This window comes from Acartia tonsa, chromosome 3 (assembly GCF_053477335.1).
Source record: "Acartia tonsa isolate MP-2025a chromosome 3, ASM5347733v1, whole genome shotgun sequence".
Lineage (NCBI taxonomy): Eukaryota > Metazoa > Arthropoda > Copepoda > Calanoida > Acartiidae > Acartia > Acartia tonsa.
Genome location: NC_137262.1, coordinates 5,023,694 through 5,045,629, shown reverse-complemented (window position 1 = coordinate 5,045,629; position 21,936 = coordinate 5,023,694). Strand labels below are relative to the sequence as shown.

The 21,936-nt window shown below is 32.9% G+C and overlaps 1 protein-coding gene across 1 annotated transcript in view; it reads left to right on the top strand.

The window, feature by feature from the left end:
- Polr3B (RNA polymerase III subunit RpIII128) overlaps window positions 1–21,936 on the top strand; it is a 39,139-nt gene that overhangs the window by 15,967 nt on the left and 1,236 nt on the right. The window contains exons 13-27 of the mRNA XM_080152386.1: window positions 338–427; window positions 738–901; window positions 1,476–1,577; window positions 7,605–7,659; window positions 8,750–8,909; window positions 9,214–9,410; window positions 9,875–9,984; window positions 10,386–10,557; window positions 11,170–11,278; window positions 12,179–12,322; window positions 12,533–12,620; window positions 15,073–15,214; window positions 15,435–15,604; window positions 16,104–16,215; window positions 21,268–21,347. Coding sequence (XP_080008512.1) covers window positions 338–427; window positions 738–901; window positions 1,476–1,577; window positions 7,605–7,659; window positions 8,750–8,909; window positions 9,214–9,410; window positions 9,875–9,984; window positions 10,386–10,557; window positions 11,170–11,278; window positions 12,179–12,322; window positions 12,533–12,620; window positions 15,073–15,214; window positions 15,435–15,604; window positions 16,104–16,215; window positions 21,268–21,347 — 1,895 coding nt within the window. The remainder of the gene's footprint in view (window positions 1–337; window positions 428–737; window positions 902–1,475; window positions 1,578–7,604; window positions 7,660–8,749; window positions 8,910–9,213; window positions 9,411–9,874; window positions 9,985–10,385; window positions 10,558–11,169; window positions 11,279–12,178; window positions 12,323–12,532; window positions 12,621–15,072; window positions 15,215–15,434; window positions 15,605–16,103; window positions 16,216–21,267; window positions 21,348–21,936) is intronic.

Genomic DNA, 21,936 nt, shown 5'->3' with positions numbered 1-21,936 from the left:
TTAGTGGGGAATGTTTTGTCCTAGTGATACACCAGAAGGAGAAAGTTGTGGCTTGGTGAAGAATCTATCTCTAATTATAATTATAATCTGTATCTCATCACTATACATGTTTTAGTGGGGAATGTTGTGTCCTAGTGATACACCAGAAGGAGAAAGTTGTGGCTTGGTGAAGAATCTATCTCTGATTATAATTATAATCTGTATCTCATCAGTATACATGTTTTGGTGGGGAATGTTGTGTCCTAGTGATACACCAGAAGGAGAAAGTTGTGGCTTGGTGAAGAATCAATCTCTAATTATAATTATAATCTGTATCTCATCACTATACATGTTTTAGTGGGGAATGTTGTGTCCTAGTGATACACCAGAAGGAGAAAGTTGTGGCTTGGTGAAGAATCTTGCTCTCATGACACATATCACGACAGAGGTATATTTTAGAAAATGTAAATATTTTACTTTCATCTTCGCTGAAAGATAAAACTATAAACAATGAAGTTTTTATTGAAATGGGTAAAATGAGGGGTTATAAAGGTTTTAGGGGGGGAGGTAATCTAATATAGTTTAAAAATTGGAGGGGGAAACCACCTCTTTACCCCCCCCCCCCCCCTTCGGGACTATAAATTAACCTTCACCCAAAATTTTTGACCATTTTTGAGAGACATAAAGAATTTCAGATTCATTGATTTTGCACAAGCATTGCCCCCTTCCTCTATAAATGCGATTATTTACATAATTAGGGAGATGAAACAGCTGTCATGCGTCTGGCATTCAACGCCGGGGTTGAGGACTTGTTCCTGCTCTCTGGTGAAGAGATATCAGATCCCAGGATTTATACTGTTTTTCTCAATGGTAACATCCTTGGAGTGGTCAGAAATTACAAGAAACTTGTTAGAACTTTCAGGTATAGTAAATACTTTTCTCGTATTCATTCGAATCCGGTGGATAGGAACCGGTTCTCATCCATACGAAAAAACTATGTCTATCATCGTATTATATCCAGCTTTCTACGAATATAGAAATGTACAATCATAAGATTAAAACTAGGTTTTTTAGCCCCGAGGTGCCGAAGGTACATTCTATATCCGCGGAAAGCCGTTTATAATACGATAAAAGAAATAACTATTATGCTATTGTAATAGAAGTTGGATTTCCATCTGCCAAAGTATCAGGATGTGTGTTTCTGTCTCTCAAATTTTGCATAACTTAGAGATTACATGTCTTATAAATTTCAGTTGATTTATTCAGAAATAGAATTTATTTATATCAAAGTAGTTGGATGTATGTGTCTTGTGTCGCAATGACATCATTTTTCTTAAAAACAAATCTTGTTTGACTTATTTTTTGGCTCATTTAAATCAATCACAAAAAGATTTTAGTTTATGCATGTAATTGCCTTGTAAACCCATAGGCTTTTTGAACTGAAGAACAGACAGACAAACAAACATCCTTTTTTTCATAAAAATTATTTATTTTAGGCTGCTGAGAAGAAATGGAATTTTGAACAGTTATGTATCTATCTATCCTCATCATAAGACTAGAACTGTTAACATTTGTTCTGATGGTGGCAGATTATGCAGGTTAGTTATTATATTGGTCAATCTTTTTAGGATCTTAATCAGCAGCAATATACAAGGCTAAGTAGAGCATAAAATAAGGGGGGGGGGAGTTCTGACACTTTTGCGTAAACAGTGATTATAGGCTTTGTCTTTGGAGATAATGGATAGGTTATTTGGCAAAAAAGTTTCCTTTTGGGATGTAGTTTTCCTATTTAAAAAAAAAAAATTGGATTCGGCCTCCAGGTTCCGGTACTCCAGGCCTCCAGGTGGATTCTGGACAGGTATAAATTGAAAAATCAAGATAGAACAAAACTTATTTAACAAAAGTTTGTACTTTATGGATGGTATGAACTAATTTGAAGAAATTTTTGAAATCGGGCTCCAGGTTCTGGTACTGCAGGCCTCCAGGTGGATCCTGGACAGGTAAAAATTGAAAATTTTTAATTTTAAAGTTAGAACAAAACTTATTTAACAAAAGTTGGTACTTTATGGATGGTATGAACTAATTTGAAGAAATTTTTGGATTCGGCCTCCAGGTTCCGGTAATCCAGGCCTCCAGGTGGATTCTGGACAGGTAAAAATTGAAAATTCAAGATAGAACAAAACTTATTTAACAAAAGTTTGTACTTTATGGATGGTATGAACTAATTTGAAGAAATTTTTGATATCGGGCTCCAGGTTCTGGTACTGCAGGCCTCCAGGTAGATCCTGGACAGGTAAAAATGAAAAATTTTTAATTTTAAAGTTAGAACAAAACTTATTTAACAAAAGTGGCTTCTTTATAGATGGTATTAACTAATCTGAAAAAAAATTTGAAATCGGGCTCCAGGTTCAGATGCTGCAGGCCTCCAGGTGGATCATGGACATGTAAAAATTGAAAATTTTTACTTTAAAAGTTAGAACAAAACTTATTTAACAAAAGTGGCTTCTTTATGGATGGTATGAACTAATTTGAAGAAAATTTTGAAATCGGGCTCAAGGTTCAGGTGCTGCAGGCCTCCAAGTGGATCCTGGACAGGTAAAAATTGAAAATTTTTTATTTTAAAGTTAGAACAAAACTTATTTAACAAAAGCGGCTTCTTTATGGATGGTATGAACTAATTTGAAGAAAATTTTGAAATCGGGCTCCAGGTTCAGGTACTGCAGGTCTCCAGGTGGATCCTGGACGGGTAAAAATTGATAATTTTTACTTTAAAAGTTAGAACAAAACTTATTTTTACAAAAGTAGCTTCTTTATAGATGGTATTAACTAATCTGAAGAAAATTTTGATATCGGGCTCAAGGTTCAGGTGCTGCAGGCCTCCAAGTGGATCCTGGACAGGTAAAAATTGAAAATTTTTAATTTTAAAGTTAGAACAAAACTTTTTTTTACAAAAGTGGCTTCTTTATAGATGGTTTTAACTAATCTGAAGAAAATTTTGAAATCGAGCTCCAGGTTCAGGTACTGCAGGCCTCCAGGTGGATCCTGGACAGATAAACAGTAATTTTTTACTTTAAAAGTTAGAAAAAAACTTATTTAAAAAAAGTGGCTTCTTTATAGATGGTGTGAACTATTTTGAAGAAAATTTTGAAATCGGGCTTCAGGTTCAGGTACTGCAGGCCTCCAGGTAGATCCTGGACAGGTAAAAATTGAAATTGTTTACTTTAAAAGTTAGAACAAAACTTATTTAACAAAAGTGGCTTCTTTATGGATGGTAGGAAGTAATTTGAAGAAAATTTTGAAATCGGGCTCCAGGTTTAGGTACTGCAGGCCTCCAGGTGGATCCTGGACAGGTAAAAACTAAAAATTTTTTCTATTAAAGTTAGAACAAAACTTAGGTATTGAACAAAAGTTTATACTTTATGGATGGTATTAAATACTTTAAAGAAAAATTTGAAATTGGGCTCCAGGTTCAGGTACTACAGGCCTCCAGGTAGATCCTTGACATGTAAACATTGTATTTAGTACCTGAACCTGGCGCCCGATTTCAAAATTTTCTTCAAATTACTTCCTACCATCTATAAAGAAGCCACTTTTGTTAAATAAGTTAAGTTCTAACTTTTAAAGTAAAAATTGAAATTTTTACCTGAACCTGGAGCCCGATTTCAAATTTTTTTTCAGATTAGTTAATACCATCTATAAAGAAGCCACTATTGTTAAATAAGTTTTGTTTTAACTTTTAAAGTAAAAATTTCAGTTTTTACCTGTCCAGGATCCACCTGAAGGCCTGCAGTACCTAAACCTGGAGCCCGATTTCAAAATTTTTCTTCAAATTAGTTAATACTATCTATAAAGAAGCCATTATTGTCAAATAAGTTTTGTTCTAACTTTTAAAGTAAAAAAATTCAGTTTTTACCTGTCCAGGATCCACCTGGAGGCCTGCAGTACCAGAACCTGGAGCCAGATTTCAAAATTTTCTTCAAATTAGTTCAAACCATCTATAAAGAATTCACTTTTGTAAAATAAGTTTTGTTCTAACTTTTTAATTAAAACTTTTCAATTTTTACCTGTCCAGGATCCACCTGGAGGCCTGCAGTACCAGAACCTGGAGCCCGATTTTAAAAATTTCTTCAAATTAGATCATACCATCCATAAAGTAGCAACTTTTGTTAAATAAGTTTTGTTCTAACTTTTAAATTAAAAATTTTCAATTTTTACCTGTCCAGGATACACCTGGAGGCCTGCAGAACCTGAACCTGGAGCCCGATTTCAAAATTTTCTTCAAATTAGATCATACCATCCATAAAGTAGCAACTTTTGTTAAATAAGTTTTGTTCTAACTTTTAAATTAAAAATTTTCAATTTTTACCTGTCCAGAAACCACCTGGAGGCCTGGACACAGCTAGCTTAAGCCAGGTGCAGGTTTACCTGAGCACGCCAAAGAAACTAACTAGCAGGGGTGTTCTAGGAAGGTATTGTGAGTTCATAACTACTCTTACTTAAATCGTAGCTGTAGCTTCCCTACTATGATTTTTTTCAAAATACATTTTCTTGGCTGCTGGGTTTCAAATTTTCTTTCTACAAGAATTATGAAATGAATTGTTTGTTTCAGCGAGTTAGTTTACAAAGTTTAAAGAGCAAATCTAACTGTTAACTGGATATTTCAATCATATAATCCAATCCATCAATGAAAAATAATAAAAAAAAATTCATATTCTTTTACTAATTATAAAGTTTTATAGTAGATACTTTCAAAGTTATATAATCTACATTTAGGCTAATTAACCATTCTTATCTTCAATTTAATTGATGAAAGCAATGATAAAAGCCTGGTGAATCTGTATCAGATTGTCCCAGAATATTTCTGAGACAATTCTGAAACACCAAGTCTATTTTCCATTTCTCTACTGCAAATTATATTTTTGAATCAAAGATATATAAGATTATTTTAAACTTAATCATCTAAACTATAATATGTCTGAAACAAGTAAACTGAAATAATCCTTACAGTAACATTCAAATATGGCAAGGTATGTGTCCATTGTGGCAAAAAATATAAATAGAGTAGATCATACTGAAATAGTTTACATAGTATACTTAATTCTCAGCTATACTACACAACAAGAACAAACTTCTTAGTAGAAAATATATTTCACTTTATTCAAGCCTTCTCATGTTTAATCATTTGAGAGTTTCTGTATATTTAATGAATGTGAACTATAACATTAACAATACTGTGTTTCCAACTGGCACATGCAGTACATGTTGAAATATCTTAAGTACTGCCAAAAAAATACTGGTAATTTAACAAAATTACTTGCTATGCTTAATTATTAAGATCTTATTCTGCAAACAAATACCTGTTCAGATGATAAAACAGAGCAGAAATGCAATTGTAATATTTGTTTGACTGCAAGATCCCAAAGATTGAAAAAAATCAGGTCTGTATAGATCATCTGAATTAGTATATCAGATTCTAAATAATAAAACACTTTAAAAAAAGAAGATACCTTCTTTATTAATTTGTCCAACAAACAAGAAATAGGTTCTGGTATCAATCATCAATGTAATTTGTGTCATTTATCTGATCATATTGTTAAACATGTACTGATATTACCTGTCAGAAACTCTCAAATTATTAAAATTGAGAAGGCTTGAATAAAGTGAAATATAATTTCTACTAAGAAGTTTGTTCTTGTTGTGTAGTATATCTTTTGAGAATTAAATAGACTATGTAAACTATTTCAGTATGACCTACTCTCCTTATATTTTTTGCCACAATGGACACATACCTTGCCATATTTACCTGTTAGTGTAAGGATTATTTTAGTTTACTTGTTTCAGACATATTATAGTTTAGATGATTAAGTTTAAAATAATCTTATTTATCTTTGATTCAAAGATAAAATTTGCAGTAAAGAAATTTAAACAAGGATGACAACATCCATAAAAGCGAAGCTCTGAAACGATATGACAGACGAACATTAACTTTTGTTGAGTGTCAGAACTGAATATACAAAATATGAAAATATAAGGTTTGACAAAATTATACGTAAATTTGTTGCAAAACTTCTGTTTAAGGACATACTGACATTTTAATACTTGATTATAGAGATGCTTTGCTCATAATATTGTACCTTGTTGTAATAGGAATCAGTAATCAAAAAATCAGACTAATCGGATGATTTTATCACATAAAAAATTGTTATTAAAAAAGTAAAAAAATCAACATGTTTAAAATGGACATACGGACATTCTGGTAATGATTATAGAGTTGCTACGCTTTCTAAATCGTACCTAACTACTACAGGAATCACCATGCAAAGTTTGAAATCGATAGGACAATTCTAACATGCCCTAATTAACGAATAAAAGCTAACTATCTCGGACGGACGGACGTACGGACGGACGAACGGACGGACCGACCCTAATTATAGAAAAGCTTCGCTTTTAAAAATACTAGGTGTTTCAGAATTGTCACAGAAATATTCTGGGACAATCTGATACATATTCACTAGGCTTTTATCATTGCTTTCATCAATTAAATTAAAGATAAGGATGGTTTATTAGCCTAAATGTAGATTATATAACTTTGAAAGTATCTACTATAAAATTTTAAAATTAGTAAAAAGGATATGAATTTTTTATTATTTTTCATTGATGGATTGGATTATATGATTGAAATATCCAGTTAACAGTTAGATTTGCTCTTTAAACTTTGTAAACTAGCTCGCTGAAACAAACAATTCATTTCATAATTCTTGTAGAAAGAAAAATTGAAACCCAGCAGCCAAGAAAATGTATTTTGAAAAAAATCATTGTAGGGAAGCTACAGCTACGATTTAAGTAAGAGTAGTTATGAACTCACAATACCTTCCTAGAACACCCCTGCTAGTTAGTTTCTTTGGCGTGCTCAGGTAAACCTGTACCTGGCTTAAGCTAGCTGTGTGGATTACCGGAACCTGGAGGCCGAATCCAAAAATTTCTTCAAATTAGTTCATACCATCCATAAAGAACCAACTTTTGTTAAATAAGTTTTGTTCTAACTTTAAAATTAAAAATTTTCAATTTTTACCTGTCCAGGATCCACCTGGAGGCCTGCAGTACCAGAACCTGGAGCCCGATTTCAAAAATTTCTTCAAATTAGTTCATACCATCCATAAAGTACCAACTTTTGTTAAATAAGTTTTGTTCTGTCTTGAATTTTCAATTTTTACCTGTCCAGAATCCACCTGGAGGCCTGGAGTACCGGAACCTGGAGGCCGAATCCAAAATTTTTTTGAAAATAGGAAAACTACATCCCAAAAGGAAACTTTTTCGCCAAATAACCTATCCATTATCTCCAAAGACAAAGCCTATAATCACTGTTTACGCAAAAGTGTCAGAACTTCCCCCCCCCCCCCCTTAAAACACCAAGTCAACAATTTTTACTTGGTTTTTTTAAAAATTCATTTTAGATATCTAGCTTATTTGAATTTCTAATTTTAATCTTCATTTGTGTTTGGTGTAGCTTACCCACGGCCTATTTTCATTATGCTTTATTATTCACTTATACTTTAAATCATCACATGAAATTTAAATTCAATGCTTTTGGTGTTTCATATTAAATTAAAAAGAACAAATTTTAGGCCATACATTATTGTGAGACGTAGTAAACCTTTGGTAGCTCAACATCATATCCAGGTATTCCTTTTGCTTCATTTTAATAGCTCAAAATCTTATGTATAAAATGGGGGGGGGGGGTGTTAATGCAACCATCTCGTAATCAATGTATAAATGGCACTTAGAATTCTAATTTCGATCTGAAATTTTGCGTGAGTAATCCTTGGTAGGTCTATTTTCCCTAAATCGAACAAAAAGTAGGAAAAGTAGCAGCTAACGGCTGGCGGCTCAGCTGTTTAGCCATTTTTAGGCTATTTTCAAGGTAAATCCATCACGAAACCTAACTCCACATAATACTCTTTTCCGCTCCAAAACGTTTTCAAACGGTTCTAGCCGGTAGTTGCTGGTAATAGAAATTTAAAAAATGTTTTTTTTTGTATCATTTTAAATGATTTAAAGCAAAAATATGTTCAAAAAGTTGATTCCTACGTAATTTATGACAGATTTGCCCTAAAAATAGCCAAAAACGGCTAAACGGCTGAGCCGTTAGCCGTTACTTTTTCAACTTTTTGTTCAATTTAGGGAAAATAGACCTACCAAGGATTACTCACTCATGCAAAATTTTAGATTGAAATTCGAATTTTAAGTGCAATTTATACATTGATTACGAGATGGTTGCATTAAAAACTCCCCCTTATTCCTTTAATAGTAATATTTCCATTACAAATTAGCATCTAGTATGTAACATACCTATATATTATCATTATAACGTCTACTTGAATAAATAAGAATGGTTTGCAGTGACTCTTATCTTTTAAGTTTTTGCATTAAGGAATATTGCAGTAGTAGAAAAACACTTCAGACTCACATTAGAATTAAAATTCATATTTGCTATTTATTTAACACTTTAAAAATCCACATAATTCTAAAATAATATTTTAATAAGGGGGAGGTCATTTTCTAGTAAATTCCTTAAAGGTGTGTAAAGGTGTGTGTGTTATAAGGCCTAAAAATAGTAGTAGAACGATAAGGTGCTCCCTATTGTTCTATTCAATAGGGAATACAAATATATAGAGCACCTTATCGTTCTACTACTTTTTTTAGGCCTTATAACACACACACCTTTACGGAATTTACTAGAAAATGACCTCCCCCTTTTTATTTGTTTTAGGATCTGATTGAAGAGAAGCTGGTATTCAAAGACTTTGTAAAGAAAGGACTGATAGAATATCTTGATGTGAATGAAGAGAATGATAGCAACATTGCTCTGTATGAGAAAGATATCACTCAAGACACAACTCATCTAGAAATTGAACCTTTCACTTTACTGGGTGAGTATTCTTTTAGTAAAATGTTTTGAAAAGTTGCGTGATTTTCTTGTTTATCGTATATTTCTGACAAAATAGGAAGGATAAGCTGATGGAAAAAAAAGGTTTTTAATGGTCTGGATTTTAGTTCATGCTGGCCAGCCAAAATCTCCTACCTGAAATCCTATCTATACTCTATTATCTTTGCTCGTTCTTATCCTTGTTTTATTGATACTAAAAATCTTCTCCAATGTCCGATCCATGTCCATTCATAATTTTATTTGTGCTCTGCTATTTATAGATGTTGGGATCCTTGTTATTATTTAAGGTGTATGCGCTGGCTTGATCCCCTACCCGCACCACAACCAAAGTCCCCGGAACACATATCAATGTGCTATGGGCAAGCAGGCCATGGGCTCGATTGCGTACAACCAGAAGAACAGGATTGACACGCTGATGTACAACCTGGTGTATCCTATGAGACCTATGGTCAAGTCCAGGACTATTGAGCTTATCCATTTTGAGGTAAACTTCATTCAGACTTGATAAAAATAAGCAAAATGTTTTCAGGGCTGCTTACGATCTCCGAAACAGTATAAAGCAAGAGGTTGTGTCCATTTAATACTGTCAAATCCATTAATTCAATAAAAACTTTTAGTACATAATTTCCTTGAATAAGGACCGACAATCAATCAATAATTTTGAGCATTTTCGGTACCTAATAAACCAAGAGAAAATGCATAATTATATTTATGGAATATGTGTTAATACCGGTTCTAAGCCAAACTGAAAATTTATGTGTCGTATCATATTAAAGAAGTTTTCCACGAATAATAAAATATAAATCATGAAGCAAAAATCATAAAAACAAACCGTTTTTGTTAGCCGGGCCTTTGGTCCCTCGAGGCCAAATAAACTGTAATTTATCTTATAATTTTTCATTTTACTATCCACGGAAAGCTGTCTATAATACGATGCAATTATTCCAGGATTTGCCAGCCGGACAGAATGCAATAGTGGCTGTGATGTCGTACAGTGGATACGATATTGAGGATGCAAGTATTCTGAACAAGGCTAGTCTTGACAGAGGCTATGGAAGGTAGGTTCCTAGTATTTTGAGCAAGGCTACTCCGTATTTCACTTTGTTGATGGGTCCATGTTCCTCAAATAAGCTCCTAAAATCTTTACTTACCAATATAATAGAATCTTTAGCTCACCGTATTCTAACCTCGATAATTTAATCAAACATTCTATGTTATTGAGAAGAATTACCAACAGAAAACAAAATATTTTTTTTTTATTCAGAAGTATTATGATTAATATTATAGATAGACTGGACTTAGTAATACAAAAGTAAAAAAAGTACTTAAGGAGAAAAAAAAAAAATAGTTTTTAAAATAAACGCCGTTCAAATGACTTTTTAGTTCACATTGGAGCTATCATTTATATTATAAATGATTTTTTTTTAAATGGAAAAACTGCAACAAGAAAATATTGTAGGTGTCTGGTGTACCGTAATCAGAAGTGCAACCTGAAGAGATACGCCAACCAATCCTCTGACAGAGTCCTGGGCCCCATGGTGGACGCAGAGACAAAGAAACCTATCTTCAAGCATCAAGCACTGGATGGGGATGGTATATCTGCCACTGGTGCCAGGGTTCTTAATAAACAGGTTGGAAAATAGAAAATATGGTCCTTTACATGCTAATTTTTATTGCTTTCACAATCCTGCTAGGTTTTTTTTTGAAGGGGATGGATTTGAACTTCTGGCTAAAGGTGTTTAAACTTATTGTGTTATAGATTAATCTTGTTGCTGTTAAGTCAGACGCTTTTCATTTGTGCTATGATTGCCCTTGTCCAATGAATATTTGTGCACCAATTGGACCTTCAGACAAATAACTTAAACTTACAATCAAAATGATGTTTTTTTAACATCTTTCATCTGTGTTGCGTTTACAGCCCATTAAGCATTAATTACCAGAGGTGAATTGTTAAAAAAAATTTGCCTTACTAAAATCAGTTTGCCCCACTAAAATCTGTGAGGCTCGCTAAAAATTTAGAGGGGATTATTTTGCCTTACTAAAATTTTAGTGAGGCAAAAGTTTTTTTAAGAATTCACTTCAGGATTCATTTCGAGATAATTTGATAACAAATAGGCTTTGCTTTAGTTATATGTATATATACGGTAAAAAAAGAATCACTTTAATTAACAGAATTCTCTTAGTTAGATTCCTATACATAAGTACCAAGCAACTTTTATTATGATTTTGATAATTTTTGTTAGATTCTGATAAACAAGTGTATGCCTACAGTGACAAGAGACCCTCTTTCTGAACCTGGAATACCAAGACCTAACCAAGCTGAATATAGAGAGACTCCTATATCCTACAGAGGTACAGATTTATTACAAGCTATAGTGTTATTACTTTAAGTTACACAAAGTACTTTCTTCATCACTGATATATAACCCTCTCCAATTTCTAAATAAATGGGTGATATTATCGTTTGTTCATATTTATAGGTAAGGATATATTGGGTACTGGTTAGCCCCGCGTATGCCCTAATCAATCCTTCCTATTATCATTCTTTCCTCTCCAATATGATTTTATCTATTGCTTATTATTTTTTTCTTTTTTTTGTCTTATATGGCCTGTATGAAAACAATGTGTGAATACACATTACTGCATACTTCCTGACCTTTTAGAAAACTGCCATTTGGGAAGAAAATTTTTTTTACAAATTAACCATATCAATAAAATTTGACTGTATATATAAATGTTTATGATATTCATTTAATTCATTTATTATTGTTTTTTTTATGTATGTACAGTACACCCAAGAATAATAAATGTAATCTAATCTATAGGCCCGCTTATTTAAGAGTTGTAATAAATCTACCACCCAATTGGGGGTAGAGAAGTTTGTACACTTACTTTTGCAGACCAATCATAGATTAACCTAGACACCAAAAGTTTTTAAGCATTTATAAAAATTAGTGGTATGAAGGATGCTTTTGTAAAAGTTAAATATCATTTTCCTCCTTGTATATTTATCAAATATTGACTAATATTTCAAATGACCTAAATGCTAATGCTAATGCTAGACCTAAAGTCTAATGCACAATAATTTAATTTCATCATTTTTTAAGTATTCAAGACCTTACAAGCCATTGTTAACAAAGGTTCATTAGGTTTATAAAAGAAATTTCCCTCCATAACTTTTTTTTTTGATGCTTTTTATTTATTTTTCATATTTAAGATATTTGACATTTATGAGAACAAATAATCTTTTAGGTCCAATACCGTCCTACATAGAGAAAGTGATGTTAACATGTGACTCAAACGATGCCACCCTGATAAAAATCCTCTTGAGACAAACCAGAAGGCCAGAGTTGGGGGACAAGTTCTCGTCCCGCCATGGACAGAAGGGAGTTACAGGTATGGTAGCATGGCAACTTCCATCCTAATATTACCTAAAGTAGCATTTTCCTTTCCATTATGTGATATTTGAAAATAACATCTTTATAAATAGATTTTTATTAAAAAATTCTAATATATCAAGCTTTTTCAGAACAGTATGCGAAAGACTATGCTTTTTAAAGAATGATGAGGAGAAAAAAATTTAGCCTCTTATCGTATTTGTTTTAGGATTGATTGTTCAGCAAGAGGATATGCCATTCAATGATCAGGGTATTTGTCCAGATATGATTATGAATCCTCATGGTTTTCCTAGCAGGTATACTTGTATAATATTATAATATATAGATAGGAGGACATACCATGCAATGATCAGGGTATTTGTCCAGATATGATTATGAATCCTCATGGTTTTCCTAGCAGGTATACTTGTATAATATTATAATATATAGATAGGAGGACATACCATGCAATGATCAGGGTATTTGTCCAGATATGATTATGAATCCTCATGGTTTTCCTAGCAGGTATACTTGTATAATATTATAATATATAGATAGGAGGACATACCATGCAATGATCAGGGTATTTGTCCAGATATGATTATGAATCCTCATGGTTTTCCTAGCAGGTATACTTGTATAATATTATAATATACAGTATGACCCTCGAAAAAGTATTTTTAAGCATCTGCAGCCCTTATTTCTCAATGAATTATTAAAAAATGCATATGTCCTTGTTCTCCATAGTATTCCACGTAAGTAGATATAAAAATATTTTTTTTACCTCCATTAACACCGGAGATTTTTAGAGCTAAAGTTTTGAAAAAGTGACTGAGAAAAAGAATTTTTTTTGTTTCTCTTATTTTTTGGATTGTTATATTATGTTTTTCTGGCAACTGAATAATGAGACACAAAGAAAAACAAGTTAACTAAATATTTCTTTTTTATTCCACCAAAAAATATAAATTTTTAATGGCAAAAAATACTACTGAATGAATTGATTAATTGCAAATTTTAGGTTATTTATTAACCCTTATTTATAGAAAAGGATTAATTATGACAGTTGCTCCGCCTACTTTTCTGACATCTCAATTATTTAATTGGGGGTAAATTAAGCTTTTTAGACTAAAAAATCATTATGTTTTATATTTATTTTCTTTATAACTTTTTTGTTATTAAAGTTAGGATTGTGAAACAAAAACAATTTTCCTGCTATATTCATAGAGATTTATTTGGTTTTTTAATCTTAAACAATTTTGCCTAATAAGTAAGTTTTTCAAAATATCATTAAACTAAAAAGACTCAAAAAATATGTGTAAAAAAATGCTTTTTACTCAAAAACAAAATTTTTTATTTCATTTTGTATAAAGTTTCTGCTAGTAACAAAAATAAAAGGATTTCTAGCTTAATTTTGCTAAAAAAGTCGTTTCATGTTAAAAGTTACTTTTTCCTCAGTCACTTTTTCAAAACTTTAGCACTAAAAATCTCCGGTGTTAATGGAGGTAAAAAAAATATTTTTATATCTACTTACGTGGAATACTATGGAGAACAAGGACATATGCATTTTTTAATAATTCATTGAGAAATAAGGGCTGCAGATGCTTAAAAATACTTTTTCGAGGGTCATACTGTATAGATAGGAGGACATACCATGCAATGATCAGGGTATTTGTCCAGATATGATTATGAATCCTCATGGTTTTCCTAGCAGGTATACTTGTATAATATTATAATATATAGATAGGAGGACATACCATGCAATGATCAGGGTATTTGTCCAGATATGATTATGAATCCTCATGGTTTTCCTAGCAGGTATCCTAGTATAATATTATAATATATAGATAGGAGGACATACCATGCAATGATCAGGGTATTTGTCCAGATAAGATTATGAATCCTCATGGTTTTCCTAGCAGGTATACTTGTATAATATTATAATATATAGATAGGAGGACATACCATGCAATGATCAGGGTATTTGTCCAGATATGATTATGAATCCTCATGGTTTTCCTAGCAGGTATACTTGTATAATATTATAATATATAGATAGGAGGACATACCATGCAATGATCAGGGTATTTGTCCAGATATGATTATGAATTCTCATGGTTTTCCTAGCAGGTATCCTAGTATAATATTATAATATATAGATAGGAGGACATACCATGCAATGATCAGGGTATTTGTCCAGATATGATTATGAATCCTCATGGTTTTCCTAGCAGGTATACTTGTATAATATTATAATATATAGACAGGAGGACATACCATGCAATGATCAGGGTATTTGTCCAGATATGATTATGAATCCTCATGGTTTTCCTAGCAGGTATACTTGTATAATATTATAATATATAGATAGGAGGACATACCATGCAATGATCAGGGTATTTGTCCAGATATGATTATGAATCCTCATGGTTTTCCTAGCAGGTATCCTAGTATAATATTATAATATAAAGAAAGGAGGACATACCATGCAATGATCAGGGTATTTGTCCAGATATGATTATAAATCGTCATGGTTTTCCTAGCAGGTATATGGTTTGTATGCGTATGCATAAAGTAGAGGTCTGTCTGTAATTAAAAACTTTATCTGATTTTTAAGATTTATGTATAAAATACCTACCAGTTCTGATTTTAAAAGTTTTTGTCGAATTTTCAAATTTATAATTGAAAGTTCATGATCATTTGCAATTTAGAGTCATGAGTTTTCAAAAAATAATCTTGCTTAAATTGTTTCAAAATGCTAGCTTTGTTTAGAATGACAGTTGGCAAGCTATTGGAGCTACTTGGAGGCAAAGCAGGTGTTCTGAAGGGAAAATTCCATTATGGCACGGCGTTTGGAGGCTCCAAAGCGGATGATATCAGACAAGAACTCGTGGAAGCTGGATATAATTATCAGGTTTATATTGTACAACAATTATAGGAAAGGCAGGGGAGGGGGGGGGGGTGAGCTACTTATTTCAGTCGCGTTCCAGCTTGCAATCATGATAGGATTTAAACATATGTATCTTCTTATACCTAAAAACGTGGCTTATATATAAAATTCATCTTTAAGAAGTATGGGAGAATCTCTTACAATATCCATGTATTATATATCCATTGCTATGTCACTTTTTTAGGGTAAAGATATTCTGACATCTGGAATCACAGGTGAGAGCCTGCAAGCCTACATCTACCATGGACCTGTATATTATCAGAAGCTGAAGCACATGGTGTTGGACAAGATGCACGGCAGGTCCACAGGTCCTAGAGCGGTCCTCACTAGGCAACCTACTGAGGGCAGATCCAGGTAAAGATTTACGAGAAGGATTTACCTCTAAGTGCATAGTCGAACATGGAAATCCCAGTCTCCCCCTCCCCTAACTTTCAAATTGATTGAAAATAAGAGGGGTGGATTCGTTTCAGAACTAAAAAAAAGTAGAATATAAGTAAAAACATTATTGTAAGCAAATTTGTTGCAAAACTGCTAAAATACAGGATACTGTTTAAGGACATATTTACATTTTTAGGACTTGATCATAGAGAAGCTCCGCTTATAACATTGTACCTTGTTGTAATAAGAATCAGTGTTATAAAAACCAGATGAATAGGATAAATATATCATGTAAAAAATTGTTGTTCAAAGGGTTAAGTTTGGAATTGACAGCACAATTCTAACATGTCTAAATTAACGAAAAAAGCTATCTGTTCCGGACGGATGGACGGACCAACCCTAATTATAGAATAGCTTTGCTTAAAAAAAATTTAAAAGCTTATTACTGCTGTGCTTCTTGATAAAAAATATTTAGGGATGGAGGTTTGCGGCTGGGAGAGATGGAGAGAGATTGCTTGATTGCCTACGGTGCCAGCATGCTTCTTGTAGAAAGGCTTATGATTTCTAGTGATGCTTTCAATGTTGAGGTAAACTAGAATTATGTATCTATCTATCCTACATGCTTTAGTGCAGAGGAATATGATTTCTAGTGATGCTTTCAATGTTGAGGTAAACTAGAATTATGTATCTATCTATCCTACATGCTTTAGTGCAGAGGAATATGATTTCTAGTGATGCTTTCAATGTTGAGGTAAACTAGAATTATATATCTATCTATCTTATATGCTTCTAGTAGAGAGGCTTATGATTTCTAGTGATGCTTTCAATGTCGAGGTAAACTAGAATTATATATCTATCTATCTTATATGCTTCTTGTAGAGAGGCTTATGATTTCTAGTGATGCTTTCAATTTCGAGGTAAACTAGAATTTTATAATATCGACAAGTATCTCTTATGTGCTAGTGGAGATACTTATGATTTCTAGTGATGCTTTCAATGTCGAGGCATACTAGAATTATATTTTTACTAATCTGCAGTTTCCCTCGATTTGCCTAGTCGAACAAAGATACCCCTCCTCCCCCCATCAAATATTGTGAAATAAATTGAAATAGTTTTTTATAGTTTGTTTTTTATTTTACTTCAGGTCTTTAGGTTAGGTGATATTGTGTTGAGGGTTTCTTGTTGTCCCTCAACGTTAGGACACATTAGGCATTGGCCCCGCAAGTTAAGGCATAAAAGGGAAAACCTACCTTCTATTAACAATATATCTGTGCTCGCTTGGCAAATCTCTATTAACTTTTTGACCCTTGTCTTATGCGTAAAGTGTCATTAAAAGTAATCTTGAGGGAAATTTCTAGCCTGTAAAAAATTCAAATCACTGTGATGTACTGTTAGGTCTTGCAGATAAGGATTACGCAATCAAAAGGTTGGTTTGTATGCAGAAAATTTTGTATGTCTGTTATATTTTTAAGGCATGAGGCATTTATTCAGTGGTAGATTAGGCCGTACATACATAATACACCATGGTACTGCTTAGTACCTGAGGTGAATTCTTAAAAAAAACTTTTGCCCCACTAAAATTTTAGTGGGGCATACTGATTTTAGTGGGGCAAAAGTTTTGTAAGGATTCGCCTCTGGTGTATTATAATTCCAGGGTGACCACCATGTACGTTATGTTCAATATGTTCATATTGAACACCATTTTAAGTTTTTTTGGTACGTTTTTGTACGTTATTGGTTTTTGTGTTCAATATGAACATTTCAGCATACGTTATTGTACGTTTTTCTGTAATGTATGATTGTATTAGAAATCATTAATAGTTTGTATTTCTTAAAAACTATTATAAAAAAAATTTCTGCGCGCTTCGCGCGCCATTTTACAAATTTTTCCTGGGATCTATGACGTCATTGTGAAGCTTCCATAAAATAACTATACTCCATCAAACATTTCAGTAAATATCAAAAAAAAATTCCTCTAATTACATACCTTACCAAGACAAATGAGAATTTACACTTTAAAGGAGTGTTATATTTGTTCATCAGTTATCGAGATATTTTTTAGTTGATTTTTGTGTTTTCATGTACCTATAGGAATGAGATACTACTTTCTATAATACAAAGTAGAACGATGTCTGTCTGTCTATTCGTCTGTCTTAAGCTTAAGATCTCGGTAATTGTTGAACCGATTTGGTTCTACTCTTCAGGTAATATACCTACTGGTCTTGTTGTGGTTTTAGGCTATTTATTTGGGGTTTGGGACAACCCCAAATCCCCTACAAAAAAGCAAAAATATCCAATAAAAATTTTCTATTTTTCAAAAATTTAAGTAGGTAAGTGGGGGGGGGGGGGGAAACTCCCTTAAAAAAAAAAAAAAATTTTTTTTTCATTTTAAAAGCGAAGCTTTTCTATAATTAGGGTCGGTCTGTACCGGTCTGTACCGACCCTAATTATTAATTTAGTTATTTAGGCATGTTAGAATTAACCTATTGATTTCAAACTTTGCATGGTGATTCCTTTAGTAGTTAGGTACGATTTAGAAAGCGTAGCAACTCTATAATCGTTACTAGTATGTACTTACATCCATTCTAAACATGTTGATTTACTTTTTAAACAACAAATTTTTAAATGATCTATTCATCCGATTGTTCTGATTTTTGGTATATTGATTTCTGGGACAACAAAGTATAATGTTATAAGAGAAGCAACCCTATACCTAGTCCTAAAAATGTAAGTATATCCATAGACATTATCCTGTATTAAGCAGTTTTTTCAATTTACTTACATTTTTGCTTCGACTCTTATACATTTTTATTCTGATTATTCAGTACTGACACTATACAAGTGTTAAAGTCCGTATGTCCTACCGTTTCAGTGCTTTGCTTTTATGGATGTTGTCATCCTTGTTTTTTTTACAAATTGCGAACGAACAATTTTATACCTTTAAGAGGGGGACTTTCCAATACCTCTTTGCAGGGTGTCGGAGCCATATAATTTTGATCCGGCTCCGCGGAGCTGTATTTGGAAATACGGCTCCAGCTCCGGCCCCGGCTCCAGCTCCGGCTCCTACCTTAAAATTATAAAAGTAGAAGGATGTGTGTCTATTTGTTAAGTAACAATAGTTTTTCAGTTTATTATATGGAAATAGACCGTTGCCAAATTATAATATTACTTTAAAAAATCATTTTTAGCTAATCCGGAGCCGGAGCCGTTTTTAACGAAAAATACGGCTCCGGGCTCCACCAAAAATGTTGCTGCTCCGGCTCCAGAACACTGCCTCTTTGGGTGACGCCCCTAGAGGCTAGGGGCAAAGCTGCTGGAATATTTAATCGAACATAAATAGACGAATAAAAACCTAATTATGAGGTAGGTACTTTTTACATGATCAAATTGGGGTAAATTTTCTTAGGGGAGGTAATTAAGTGGGGATAATTAACACCCAAAACAGATTTCAAGGGGGTAGAAAAATTGCCAGCATTCATCGCGTGCCAATTTACCGTCCCCCACCCCCTCACAAATTGAGTTTTTTTATACCCCCCTTCAGTTGTGCTGAGAGCTTCAGAATGAAAACATCTCATTCCCACACAACTCACTGTATTTGTGAAAGGTAAGCAATTTAACACTAACTATGTTACTAATACAAAAAAACACTTACACTGACTTTAAAAAAATAAGAAAAGGTTACTACACAAATAAAATCCTAACACACTAAAAAAAAAATTTAAAAAAGGTAACTACACAAAATAAAAACCTAACACACTCTAGTATGGAGTGCAAATTTAAAAACCTTAAAAACTACTTAATACTAGAGTATAATAAATCGAAACTACTAAGTTAAAATTCATACTTTTAAGAAGAAAAAAAAATCTGCTGACTTAATTCTTAGAAATATTCATTGATTCGTCAAAAATAAAATTAAAACTGCTAATTGCTGAGTTTTAAGTTATAAAATTACAATCTGATTCATGAACAGTTAATATATTAATTAAATATAAACAAGTACTTAAAAGGACACTCCTAATTACTAAAAATCAAAAATCAATTTCTTTATTTTAGATCAACAGCTCGCTCTGGAAACTCTGACACACAGCTCATAACGCAGACAGAGAAAACTCAAACACTCAGTGACAGAAAAACAAAACAAAACCACCAATAAAAACACAAACATATACAAACCTGAAAACTCACCACCAAAAAAAAAAAAATTTAAAAAAGTACTATGAAATTACAACAAGAGCAAAAAATATACAAAGACAAAGAATAATAAAATGAAACTACTGTGACATGACATAAAATGACAAAATAACCCAACTGACAATGTATGTGATTTAACCATTTACAGCTAGTTTGCAAAGTAAACATAAAACAAAAATAAACAACTACTGTATTAAATAACAAAAAAAAATTGTAACAATATGAACCATAAACCTGCTTACCGGAAGTTTTTTTCTTTCATAAGTATCCATATATGTAATAATATATGTTATAATGTAATCATTTTCAGGGCGAAGGGGGATAGGCAGGAATGAAGGCTACTAAATTTAAAAAATATAACACATTTAAACATGACTTTTGGCCTTTCAGCCTGTCTTGTCCTTCTGCCGCCTTCACCCAATCCCCAACCTGAAAAACAAATCCAAGTCGTGGGTAAATCTACAACGTACCAAGATACAGTGTAGTGCCATGAATCTTCCTAGTTATATTTTAATATATAATACTGTATATGTTAATTGTAATTCATTATTAAATCCTAATGTGCTTTATTATTATATTATATGTAACTAGTGGAATAATAATAATAATAAATCTATCTATCTAAATAATAAAGGTTGGACAACCTTGGATTAGTATACTTCTTTCTATATATACTAGCGGCTACGCCTCTAGAGGGTTCTAGGGGGGGGGGCGCACTTGAGGAGTAGTGAATTGAATTGGATGACCCAATTGCTTAATTTAGATTTTAAAAGAAAAAGTAAAAAAAATATTTGGGAGGGGTATTTTTTTGGGGGGGAGGGGTTGACGCCCCATTTTAATTTTAGTTTTAAAAAATTTAAGGGGGGGGGATTTTTTTCTAGGGGCGATTTCTCTTTGGAGGGTGGTGGTACCCTCCCCCAAAATAGTTATTAACCTTCCCGGGACCTCTGAGAAGTTACCCTGTTAAGTTATTGGAAGGAATATGGAGGGCAGAAAAATAGCCTAAAACCATACCCGGACTCTTTATGAAAATGTAATAGAATATAACCATCTAGGGACCAATAAGAAGCTTCCATATAAAGGAGGACCACATCGGTTCAGCGGTCAGCGAGATCCTTCCCTACAAATAAAAAAGCTTACTACTATAATATAATAGGATATCAATTCCCTGAAGAGTAGATCCCAATCAGTTCATCATTTACTGAGATCTTAAGCTTCAGACAGACGGAAAGACATTGTTCTACTTTGTAATATATATATATATATTTATATGTGTGTGTGTGTTTTATGGTACGTTATTGTACGTTATTTTTTCAAAAAATGTACGTTATTGTGTTCATTGTAATTTTTTTGTAGTACGTTATTTTCAATATTAATATCAAAAAGGCGGTGGTCGCCCTGTAATTCATATGACCTATTTGATTTGACGAAACGTGTTGTATATTTAGGTATGTGGCAAGTGTGGATTGTTGGCATATTCTGGATGGTGTCATCCTTGTCAATCCTCTAGTCATGTCTCTGCTATCAGGTATTTACTATTCTTGATAGTATCATCCTTGTCAATCCTCTAGTCATGTCTCTGCTATCAGGTATTTACTATTCTGGATAGTGTCATCCTTGTCAATCCTCTAGTAATGTCTCTGCTATCAGGTATTTACTATTCTGGATAGTGTCATCCTTGTCAATCCTCTAGTAATGTCTCTGCTATCAGGTATTTACTATTCTGGATAGTGTCATCCTTGTCAATCCTCTAGTAATGTCTCTGCTATCAGGTATTTACTATTCTGGATAGTGTCATCCTTGTCAATCCTCTAGTAATGTCTCTGCTATCAGGTATTTACTATTCTGGATAGTGTCATCCTTGTCAATCCTCTAGTAATGTCTCTGCTATCAGGTATTTACTATTCTGGATAGTGTCTTCCTTGTCAATCCTCTAGTAATGTCTCTGCTATCAGGTATTTACTACAGAAGCTTTACATAAACCAAACAGATTAGCCGTTTGAGATATCTTAAACACACATAGGTATAAGTACTTCAAAGCACTTAGGCTATAATTTTATTAGTAGCGAAGCTACTCTAGGTATTATTCACTTAGTCAGTCCGTCCGTAACGCTACG